We start from the raw sequence: 12,901 nt of genomic DNA, 5'->3' as shown, positions 1-12,901 counted from the left end.
CCACCTGGTGCACAAAGGGCTCAAGCATCACCCCTTTCTCCATGTAGCACTGCTGCTGCTGCAGTTTGTTCTGCTGCTTCTGCTTCTCCTCCGCTTTCATGGCCTCCTGGGCCTGAGCCTCCACAGCCGGACTCATCCTCCTCTAGCCCCGTCCACACTAGCGCGGGCATTAGCCTCCTCAGGCACGCACACTCAATGCGGTGGGGGCCCAATTTGACAGGGATGTGCACACTCCCTCTCTGGCTCACTGCAGGTCCACAGAGCACTAGTCGTGGTTACCTTGCAATGAGACTTTGCAAATTGTGGTCTTCACAAGCTAACTGTTGTGATGAAGATGAGCCTCTTCTGTCCTGTCAGGAATTCTGCTCTTGACAACAAAGAGGGAAACACAAAGATCGAAAGAAATTTAAATTTCTTTACGACCAGACTCCTTGTCTGCCTGGTGATACAGATAAATAGAAATATGAGCTCTGGTGTATCCTTTCGCCGTTGGACATGGACCAGCGCGGCAGCAGTGGATGAAGTAAACACTCGCACTTCATACTCAACCCTCAGCTGCAGACTGAATACTCCCCAACAGCTGAGAGCTGGGATATAACTAGGAAGCTCTCACACAACCCTGACATGGGACCGCCCCTTTACAAACAACCAACCAATCAGGAGCCCCAGAAGCAGGTTGTTGGGTGGTACCCCTCAGGAGAAAAGAGCAAGCAAACAAAGACAGTGGTGGGAGGGGTGAGTCTGGGGGAAGGGAGGGAAAGAAAAGAGGAATCAAAACAAGGAGGCAGAATGAAGCTGAACTCAGCTGTTTTTCTGTCTGTGCATGAACATCCAGACCGACAGACATGACAGAGATGCAAAACCAAAGCAAGGAAACAAGACAGATAATTTAATTTCAATAAAAAGTGAATGTGTTAATGTTCAAAGGAAAACAGGCCAGTTTTATTTGTTTCATTTTTCATCTCTTTAAATAAAGTTTGTCACAATTTCTGAAAAAGTTAAATAAACAATGTTGGCAAAAGAAGTTTGTCACAGTCAGGTCATTACAGAAGCATTCTTTAAATTCAAATAGCCCCAATTTTCAAGTCCAATGAAAGTGAACATTCCCCTTAAAACCAGAATGTTTTGTACCTCAAACAGATATGACATCTGAATCAAACGCCCAATCAAAAACCTCCAGCCTCCAGCCCATGAGCCTGTCTAAAAACCTATTTGGTATTTTGCCTATAGAGCCTCCATTTAAGTCCAAAAATCATAAAAACACATATTTGAAGAATTCTAGGGGGTGTCAAAACCAGTTGCTTAAAAATGGTCCCATAGTTTTTGGACAAGGAGGTGTTGCTAGTTCAAAGCCACTGCAAAAGTTCTTTAACTTGTATAACTTGTATGGTTTCCACTCACATTCAGTTACATTCTGATATCTGCTCTGATTTGAAGGTCCAAGGGTCATGGCACTATTTTAACCTTGGCATGCTTTGAAAAGTAAAGTATTAGATCTGTTTAACAGAAACAGTTTTGGGCCATAGAACACGACTCCTTGAAAAGTAAAGTATTAGATCTAACAGTTTTGGGCCATAGAACACGACTCTTACAATGTTATATATGAGAAGGTAATATTTTCAAAATGGTCTATTAGGATGCATTTATTATGATGCACAAAGTCAAAGAGTGGTTTAAGTTCTTTGGGTTCAGGCAGAATGATATTTTTCTGCCATGCTTTTTTACAGAAATTACTTTTGGCAAAATAACATCTCATGTGCATCCTGATTTGAACCAGTAGCGAAAAACAAAAACAAGGGATGAGCATATCAACCAGACCTTTCTAAGGGTATGTGTACATGTACATAGTGAAAGGTTACTTTGCTGGTTGTGCACGGAACAGTCAAAATGCCCGGCGCTAATCTCTCTAATCCCGTTTGGACAATAAAATAGGACAGGACAGACAGGTAGAAAATAGCAGTGGATTCACTTAAACACTGGGAACAGCCCTTTACATGCTGTTGTTTTTGAATGTTGTGTACTTATAAAGAAATTACATTTCTACTTTTGTTTACAAATTTTTCAATGTAATCTTTCAAAGTGATTTGAGAACAAAAAAACAAATTTGCACAAAAATCCCATAAAATAATATGTAACAAAATATGCAGCTTCATCCAAGGACTAAGACCACCTCTAATTTGTATCCTTGTCACGTAAAAAGGTAGACCCCTCCGGATCACCCTTAAATTTGTGTCAGCAATTTGATGTTTTCACCTGAAGTAAATGTCATATTTATTGAAACATCAAAGCTCAAAAAAGGTCTATTGCATAATTGCTACATATTCCACAAATTATCTCTTAATTTGCTGGATATTACCAGCACTAAGAATTTTGGCCACACACCATTTAAAGATAATAATGTATAGTTGTGCTGCAGGGGTTATAAAGTGTGTCCAAGTTGTACTGAATTAAGATGTATAGACCACATTAAATCAGCTTCATCCGAATTAGGAAAGATGTTCTTCGAAACATGTGGAGACACTTTATAGTAAGAGAGATTAGAAAGGAAATGTATCGACTTCTAAAAATAAATAAACTTTTGTTCTGTTAGTTTCTCTCTGAGAGAATCTCAGAGATCAGAGACTCTTATCTGAGTGAGATGTTCTGAGATGTTGATTGGCTTGGCACAGTAGCCAAATGTTACGTGCAAAAAAACATGTCTCGGACCAGATTGAGAGAATGGGGAGAACATACAGACAGACATGCACACACTCTGAGTCGAATGTTCAAATGCTATATGACAACACTAAATATACAATTAACTACTCATTACACACACAACTGTAGACTTAATTAATTCATTAAATACATGACAGAGACATTGTGGAAAAAAGGATTACTTTACCTGTGCGGTGCTTTGCAGAGTCACTTTCCAGACTGATCACCTCACATCACATCACACATAGATAAACCCACTAACCAAATCCTCATGGGTCACCAAACACCTATAAGCTGCCACTAAAAATACCACAGGCGGTTGGACATTCAGACTGTGGTATGGCTATTAATAAGCACAGTCTGCTCTGAGCCAAAAGGAAAAGAAAAATAAACACTGGCATCATTCAGAAAGGAAGCAATTCTCCAGCTGCCACTATTTCCACATATGGAACTTCCTATAGGTCCAGACATACAGTATGTTGTGTTGTGGTGACAGACCATGTCTGTGGCCACAATGATACTAGAAGGTTGATCTTGTATGTCTCCCGTGAGCCGATGGGTGTTTGTAATGCACTGCCCTCCAGACAGGATTAGGAACCATGCAGAGAACAAATGCAAATATTTTTAGTTTATTTTTCAATTATATTTTTATAACTGTAATTTCAGACAAATGTGTTTTGTGAAAAAATAAAATTGACTTCATCCTGGACAGGTTCCCAGAAAAAAGCTTTTGTCCTATTAAAGAGAAACTAAAGTAATGGTAATAATAACGATTTTCAAAGCACTTCCTGATTATTGGTACTAAAATTATTTTATTTCATGAAACACCAATCACCGTAGAGGCTGTGTATTTCACTAACAACTATTTTAACCGAAATACACTGTGGCTTCTGGAAAAACACTACATTTGCACAAGCTTAAAGTCAAGTATGGCCTGTGTCATGAAGACCTGCATCTTCAAAATCATCACAGAAAAAATACGATGCTTGACAGACAAAGGAAGAAGACCTGGAAAATGGAGGGGAAATAAGAGCAAGGTGACAAGGCATAAGTGGATCAGAAAAGTGGATGATGAAAGATGATCATCAGGGTTTTGGCCTAATTATCTCACAAATGAGAATCACATCACCGAAAATAACCCTGTCCTCAATAAACTTTTGTGTAGTAACGTATGTTCCCATGTGGAGACAACAGAACAGAACTGTAGCAGCCGCCACGTAATGGAGAGGTGTAGGGTTTTTAAATTGTTGCATGCACTTATGTGTGCTGATGGTACAAGCCCTTGATGGACTGAAAGCTTTCACAGATGCAGCATCTCCTAGGACCACACACTATATTAGGCTTGAAGTGAATATATCAATAATATGTAAGGACTCATTGAGGAGGTATTATAAGCAACAATACAATACTTTTTATTCTATTACCTTTTTTAACCAGATTTATATGAAAAATAGACACACTATGTTCCACAAAGAACAAGGAACAAGGAGAGAGCCTAAACGAGGGTAGTGATTAAAACTGTGAATGCTAAAAGAAAACGACCTAATTAGCTAGCATTGAACTCAAAACCCTGCCAGGCTCAATTCACTCAAAAATAGCTGCGACAGAAAAATCCCTACTTCTCTTTATTCAAATAAAGTGTGGGGCTTACACTTCTTCTTCTACTTTATTTTAAGGACACCTCAGGTGTCAAGCAGTGTCTGAAGTGGCCAAGTTGACTGTGAGTCAGAGAATTAGTGGTGCACTAATCAGACCATAAGCTCGGCGACACCGTAAAGGAAACAGAAACCTTGACGTCAAATTCTCCCTGGATGTAGGCTTTGGCTTACACACTTGGACTGTCCGTACTGTTCAGGAACACTAGACAGAGGCCGTTATGGCCTCAGTCCAGTGACACAATGCAGCTCTGCTGCAGTTAAGACATACACACTGCCTCAGCAACACTGATTTCACTGCCGTGTTTAAGTAGACATTCTCTAGTAAATGCTCGGTAAAGTGCAGCACAGCACTGGACTAAAATGGCCAATTTTGTTTGTGTGTGTTGTGAACTTATCCTATAAGTAGTAATATTCTAACACTTATTTTATTCAGTGGAAAACAGACTCTGTCCATAACTATTTGGCTTGGTTTAAAGGAGAGTAATACAATAGCCAACCACTATGTTTATGAGTGTGTGTGTGTGTGTGTGTGTGTGTGCATATACTGTATTTATATCAACATTTACATCATTAACATTTGTTCACCTGCCAAGTGTGTTGCCTGTGACATCTTATAATGCCTCCACGTGAGGTGACAGGATGGCGTCTGACCAAAATAAACATAGGCACCTCTGTTGCCAAAAATAATAGCAATCACACTTAAACACAAGCTAATGCAAGCTGTTCGCATGTGACCAAAACACTGACATAAAGACGGTGGCATGCTTTTAGCCCGGCAAAAAGGTGATCCCATTAAGCTGGTCACAGATGTATGTCAGTCATCGAGTTAGCTGACATTCTTCAATCGTACTGCATAAATATGACCTGAATTTAAGATCGGGCCTCGTTTCCCTGACACTGAAAAGTATTTTCTTTTCAGCTCTTCTGTCTGATGCAAAGAGGCCTTTAAATGTTTTCTGGAAAATAGAAAAACAGAAATGGGAAATAAAACAAAAACAAAGTATGAATCCTATTGAAATGAACATGAATTTGAATCATCTGTCTTAGCATGGATTCAGGTAAAATTAATTACTATAACTAATAAAAAAAAATTTCTACTAAATATCCTCACCCTATCCACATTAAACATAATGCTACTGCAGGTTTTCGTTAACTGACTGCTGACTGAGCATTATATTAGCAGTTGATTAATAATTGATAATTCGGTTTTAATTTACAAGTTCAGTTGACGATTATCTTTGCCACCAAAGACAGCAAGGCCTGAAATTTGATATACACATACTGAAAGAAAATTAGATCAATAATATTCTCTTCATCCAAGATATTCAATATTGTCATACATCTTCACATGTCCCACTAACAGGCTCAATCTATCTACTCCTCCAACTAAATATTAATCCTTGGAAAAAGCCCTCACACGCTCCAAAACATAATACTGTAATATAAGGCACTGAGATGGGGTACAGTTTCAGTACTGTGGTGTACACACACTGGAAGGTAAACCTGAACCATAAGTCTGAGTGAAGTGGATACTACGTTTCTCAAGTGCCCGTGCACTACAGTACATCTTCTGTGATGGTGCATTTTTGACAATGATAATTATCCACTACAGTTAGAGGCTTATTGGGAAAACGGTGTGTGCTGTGGCTGTGTGGGTGAGGATGTGGGTTGTTTCTACTCTACGGTGTAGGCTGCACTGGCAGTGGCAGACTGTGTTTCTGTGTGCCAACAACAGCTCTGCACAGCAGCAGTACATGTGAAGAGCAGAGCACATGTCAGAGGATTATGGATGTATCAGTACATACCCCCCCCACCCCACCCATCCCCCCAATCAAGATAAAATCTTCAATCTTATTTCAGTCTGGTTTTGAGAGTGAACAACAAGTGCTTAATCTTCCCCCCAAGGAGCTGCATGAATCCTCAGTGATAAGTGGTCCTTATTTGAAAATTGTAGCCTAAACCTAGCAATCAGCCATAATTCACACAACATTCAGCCTAGTCCAGCTGGTGTCTTTAAAAAGGGGAAATTACTTTTCGACAAAAGAAGAAGATGCATTTTTCTCTTTGTGGTGATGTCCCATTTCTTGCAGTCACTAAGTACACTTGGTCACTTAGCTGTTGGAGAATTCAGACTCAAGGTAGCAGGAGTTACAGGACATAAATTGGGTTAGTGCTGATAATTAATATATCTATAACATCTAAGTATATAAGGCATTCTAATTTATCGTGTGGTTGCCTTTTGTTGATTAATTGTGTAGGAGAAGCATTTTGTATTTAATATAAAACCTGTTCAGGTGCAATTGTTCCAGATCTAAGCATGTCTGACTGGCTTTTATGCTGTCAGTGACAACATTTTTGAAAAACCACCAGCTATTAGTGTGCATCAGCCCTGACACGTTCACTGGACCTCACACATTAAACTGATCTTGCACAACACTTTGATGATGATCCGGCCAAGTAATACCACACCTGACACCGAGTGCAGGAAAGGTGATATGGTAGAGAATGACCTACATATAAGAGTTTAAGAAGACTGTTGACAGAAATGAAGTCAATGTAACAGTGGAGATGTCGAGGACAAAGTTGTTCTTTGGAAAAAACATTTTGTCTAACTTGTGTTCAAATGACAAAAGTGTTCAACACACGGAGACATGAATATCTGCTGCTGAGCAAAGGTCAGTGGGATTAAACAAATGCAATGGTGAAACAAAACTAAAGGCTTAAAATAGAAGCTGATGTTTCTGCAGGCCAGACCTATTTAACCCTGTTTTTTTCTGTTTGCCTGCAAATGCGAGCACATTTTTACTCCACAGAACAAAATCACCAACCTCTCAGTCTCAGGGAGAGAAACTGGGTTGGACAGTGCATATATGTTACTGTTAGCATGTAGCATAACACAGGCAAAATTCAGTATTCAAATATACGTTTCATAAGGCCTTCTTAGCCCTTTTTTTTACTCACCCAGTACATTTTCTGAGCATGTATGGCAAATCGTAGCAGTGTAGTCATCCTCCAAAACCATTGGCCCTGAGAAGACATGGGGGTTAGTTTAAGTTAAGTAAAGACCTTTGGTGCATTTGGTAGTAAGTTTTAGTTCAATTACATTGTCGGAACAATAATATTTTACGTTAATATATCAGCTGATAATTTATCAGAAGCGATATTATCATACAGCCCTTGATGTATGTATATATAGACACATCAAAGGAGACAGATGCCAGGCACCGGGACACAACTATGGATTCTAAATTATCTAGAACTAACGTAAACATTAAGAGACAACTGACAATGAGAACAGAGTTTAAATATAAACCCAGTAATCCCTCAACAGAAAGCCACTTAAGGAGAGTGTGGCTCAGTGGAGGGATGTGAATTGACAGGAGCTAGACTAGGAAGAATGTTGCTGGCAAACACCCAGGATTGTGCCAGGACCACATGGGGCAGGACGGCCCACTTAACAAGTTGGAATAAATTCAACCTTTGTGTCCCCTCAATGACAAATACCATCACACTCTCCATCCTCTGTCCAAAATGTTTCCCTGGCATGTTTGATGCTATTGATGCCAGAGTTGATACTTACCTTATTTGTCAACCTGGGTTCACAACAACACAACAGAAATATTAACTGTTCAGGAGATTATCGCCTGATGAGGTCCTGTCACATTTTCCATGACAAAGATAGACTTTAACTCTCAGTCATGAAAGACAACGATAGCCGAATAGTCACCCTCAGCTGTCTGGGAGAGTAACTGAATTATTCAGTAAGGTCAAAGAAGTGCAGCTGGCAGAAGGCCGAGGCCATGCTTTGATACCAGGTCCTCAAATGTGGCATTACTTTCACTCCAAGCACGTGCCCTGCTAGTGTTTTACTTAGTGCAGGTCACAATCAAATTTATTTTCATTTATGAGAAAAACCTTCTCTTTGCATGCCATCATTGCATGATTAAAAGCTTGAAACCACCAGAAGTTTAGAACCGGTTTCAAAAGGGACTTTTTTTTGCATAAAAGTCTATATGAAATGTAGATACTCTTGTCTTAAATTATATATATCTGAAACTTCCTACCTGAGTGGGCATATCATTTTGTAAATTGTCTTTATTTACATTAAAAACATGACCCTGTTCTGAAAGTACAGTATAGAAAAACGTTAAGATTCATTAAAGCACTGCAAAAAAGTTTATTAAACGGGCTTTTGTATGTGCAATTAGACGAAGGGTGTGATATTGCGTCACTGAACGTGACATGTGAACTATGTTTTGCTTAAAATGTTTTTACAGCTAGCACAGAGCTTCTTTTCATCAATGTCACCCCACTGATTTAGTTACACAAGATAAATAATCCACAGCAGGTTGTGAGGTCAGACCAGCTGAGAAGTCAGAAAACACCAGCAGGTGGGGAAATCCTCACCCCAAGGTTTTGTAAGTGTTAAAGAATAGACCTTAACCAATGGAGGTATCCCTGGAATCTCTTGTGGTGTAGGTGAAAAAGAAAGAACAAGATTCTGAATAATAGATATGTGTGAATTAAAAATGATACACAAGCACAGCCAAGGTCAGGTGATATAGACAAAAACATTGTGATTTTACACTGTGTTTTTTTTTTTTTTTTTTAATATTTTTTTTTTTTTTTTTTAATTGATTCTATATTGCACTCGGGCATTTTACGCTCTCCGGGCAGACAGCTATTTAAAACGTCCCTTCACAGCACCATTAACGTCAGCTGGTGTCAGCGGTGTAATGCGGCACATAAACATTCTCTCTCGCTCTTCACTGCGAGGCATTTCCGTCACACTAAACGTATCATTTACTCAAATGTCACCGATTCTTTTAATTACACAATTGGAAATATATATTTTCTAGTTTAAAAATGTATATAAATATACCTTGTTCTCCTCGTCTTGGTAACGTAGCCGCTTCAGTTTTCAAGTGTGCGTTTTTCGGTGTGGGCAGTTCACTGATTGGTCGACAGCTTTTTGTCACCTTAAACGTTCTAGAAGGGAAGGAGGGACAATGACAGTTTGTGTGAATGTAAACATGCTGCTTTACTGTATCATTTAACAGCGGCAGACTGTACGTAAAAAGAGAAAGGAAAGGGAGAATTGGGTTCATTATGTCATAAAAATTAAATACGCAGATTAGCTTGTGATTTCTGTAGAATATTAATATTTTTTAAATTATTAAATAAACACAATTACTCTAATCACTGTACATCGAATTAATTCAGGTTAATATCGGGTTAAGGGATTTTTTTTGGTTCACTCTCTCAGTTTCCATACACATGTGAAAAAGTTATTCTTAGCTTTTCTTCATAGTGAGAATGTAAAAGCTGCATCAGTAACCTCAGCAATGTTGTTCCTCTGCTATGGTTGTGATGTAGAGTTACATCACAGGCCATAAACTTGTGCAAAGAAAGGAGAGATTTGGATCATAGAAAGAGAGAGAGAGAGAATGTCTAAAACAGAGGTTAATGAACAAATGGAGAATGTGTTTTTGGAAAAAAAATATGTGGATTATTCATGTAAAGCTAAGGTCTCTTGATTTAATGACCTGCTACTATTCTTTTTCTATTTGTTTTTTCAGTGTAAGATTTTAATAAAATTCATTTGAATACTGCACTGCATTAAAAAAAAAAATTGCCCAAAACACTTTCTGAACGAAGTGCAACAGTTCTATTACTGGAAAGTGTAACTGCTAAACTGATACACCGTGGCCATGGTGCATTGCAGACCAAGATGTCTGTGACTTAGACTGGAAAATATGAAATGTGAAAGCATAGCAACTGGTGAATGTGATGCCCGTTGAGCTTTCATAGACTGTGCAAGATGTAAGTTACGTGGAAACTGGTCTTGTGCACCTGTTGGTATCCATTTAATGACATCAGTCAGATTTATCTGACTTTGTGCAGGCAGAGCCACGGGGTCAACACCATGTGATGATCTAAAACAATGCTGAGAAGATTAATCAAGGGGGAAATAGAGGATTTGGAAGTGTATACCAAATATTGTCAACTTATTATTAATTTATTCTTCTATCGCTTAAGCTCTCATATGGTCAGTTCATACTGGCCAAAAAGCTAGGCCCCAGTCTGCATGTCTTGAACAGTAGAAAGAACAATGTGCTACTCTACTATTTTTCTCACATGAATTACTAGTAAAAAGGAAGGAAATTGAAGAAAGTGTCTCTATAGTGCAAGTACAAAAAAGGTTTGTATACAATGGTTTATTATATGGCTTTTTTTTACATAGGCACCTGAGCATACCAAATGCCAGCAATTAACCTCACGATGTCAGCGTTTTGCCATTTTTGGGAGGTGTGAGCTTACTCTTATTTTAGCCAGCTCGTCCTTTTGTAATTGTCTGTTTTCTTTCAGAAAAACATGGCCACACTGTGCATTCTAACAACATGGTGGATTAATTTTTTTATTAAATGTAGGATCGAAAAGATGACGCACATTTTCCCTAGAAGGGCTAAATGTCAAAGAAGGACAAAAACAAGCTAACACCATTCTAGGACATTACACAAGTCCCCCCACTGTTCTTGGAGTTTGTTCAAGGAACAGTGTGTAGGTTGGCTACTTTCTACTCAGTCAGTCTTGGAGAACAATGCCTTCCTTTTGCCTCAGAGGACAAAGAGGTTAGACTGTGTGTCCTTGCGGGGTAATGTCACAAGATCCGAAAAAAGACCATATGTTTTAGAAACTCTACCATACACCTTCTGTACTCACAAGATCCCTTCAGTACAGCAACATAATTCATTTGACTGTAGTTATTTTGCAGCACTGTATGAAATGTAAACAATCTAAAGGCATGTTTATTTTTTGTGTCACAAATAACTGTTACTGTCAAAACTGTCACAACAACATAAGCAAAATAATTGATGACTGTTAAATTAAAGTATATTTTGTCATTACAAATGCAACAGGAAGTCAGATCATAAGTCATGACTCAATTACCAGACCATTAAATTAGAAGAACAAAGACATATTTACAATATTAACTACAATCTTTTAAAATAATATGTTAAGAAAACATTTTTAAAAACATCTTTTAAAAGCACATTAGTTTTAAAGGACCTGATGGAGCACTGAATAAGTCGGTGGAAACCTGGATCTTAGTCAGTGTAGTTATTCAGACATATCAGACTCAAACAGGCCATTAAGCAAAGCCAGGATAGAGCAGAACATCTGACGTCATCAGAGCTTCTTGTTAGTTAAAAAACATTGAATAGTGTTTTCATTAATTAAAGCCAAAACATCCTCTCCCCATACACCCACCCATCCATCCGCTCAATTGTCTAGACTGTTCTCCACCTGTTAGGCACACTGACGCTGAATTAGTATAGAACTTGACTGGCATCTGTAGGCATTTTTCTAGCTCACCAAGAGCTCTGAGAACAAAAGCCACTAGGAAACCAAACGGCTGCAGTGAAAACACATAGTGCATCGAGCTCTTACATAACAGGCTGTCCAGGATATTACTGAGGCAATAGAGTTACAGGGTAACAAACAAGGAAGCAGAATTTTAATTAAAGATGACGAGTTATTTTTATAATCAAACAGCTGCAACTAAAAATGCTTTAATATTCTCAAAAAAACAACATATCAGTTTCACAAACGTTTACATGCAATGTTGTTTAAGATTTAAATTAATCCAAAATGATAACAAAAGTATATAATATAATAATAATTTAAAAAAATAAATGCAAAAGTCAACAGAAGAAAATAAACTTTTAAACATGACAATCAAAACACTGGTATTTAGATTACATTAAGTCATACAAGACTGAATGACACAAAGTGTTCCTTTGTATAAGCTCCATTTTGTATTTTTAGCCTATACCCAAGTAAAGTCAGAATCCTCAAATGACTAATTTGTATGACTAATGGCTATATATATATATATTTATATTATCCTTTTTTTTAAGCAGTTAAGTAAATTAAAAACTTGTTCTAATTTACCATGACAACCATACCCAGAGAAGACAGAGGAGAGTCAGAACTGTGATTTTGCATAGATATGATTCCATGCTCTTAGAGGAACCTCTTTAAAAAGCAATTCATGTTAAAAACGTGGAATGTACTTGATTGAGACTATATCTCTACCTCAAAAATATCAGCAATGGCATAAAATTATGTTATTTTTGTAAAACTACAATGTTCTGTCGCCAAACCTAAACTATATAGAGACAATTGGTAAACAAAAGGATCAGGATAGTTGGGTCATTCATTTTGTAACAAAACTTGGATACCCATGATGGTAGAAGAGCTCCACCTGCCGAAACCCGGGATTGAACCAGGGACCTTCAGATCTTCAGTCTGACGCTCTCCCAACTGAGCTATTTCGGCTCGGTAGCTACGCGTATCCCGCACTCACATCATTGCCCGCTGGGGGTCACTGTTTGACACCCAGAATAAAGAAATGTGTTCCACGTTCAAGGATCAAATATATGAAAAGTAATTACTAATTCTCACTGCCAGAAATATCAGCATCACCCCTGTGGAATTGACTAAAGTAGAGGTTGTGTCGTGACGAACAAGGCAATGTTCTA

The 12,901-nt window shown here is 38.2% G+C and overlaps 1 protein-coding gene and 1 non-coding gene across 2 annotated transcripts in view; both read right to left on the bottom strand.

The window, feature by feature from the left end:
- Nucleotides 1-1,499, bottom strand: part of LOC103386166 (inositol hexakisphosphate kinase 2) — a 7,472-nt gene extending 5,973 nt beyond the window's left edge. The window contains exon 1 of the mRNA XM_025059996.1: nt 3-1,499. Coding sequence (XP_024915764.1) covers nt 3-136 — 134 coding nt within the window. The 5' untranslated portion in view covers nt 137-1,499. The remainder of the gene's footprint in view (nt 1-2) is intronic.
- An 11,126-nt stretch (nt 1,500-12,625) lies between these two features.
- trnaf-gaa (transfer RNA phenylalanine (anticodon GAA)) lies at nt 12,626-12,698 on the bottom strand. Its single transcript has one exon. It is a non-coding gene; the product is annotated as a tRNA-Phe (tRNA).
- Nucleotides 12,699-12,901: the final 203 nt, after the last annotated feature.

The sequence above is a fragment of the Cynoglossus semilaevis genome, chromosome 11 (genome assembly GCF_000523025.1).
Source record: "Cynoglossus semilaevis isolate Cse_v1.0 chromosome 11, Cse_v1.0, whole genome shotgun sequence".
NCBI classification, from domain to species: domain Eukaryota; kingdom Metazoa; phylum Chordata; class Actinopteri; order Pleuronectiformes; family Cynoglossidae; genus Cynoglossus; species Cynoglossus semilaevis.
Note: the sequence above shows the minus strand (reverse complement) of the source record. Positions and strands in the feature narration are given on the sequence as shown.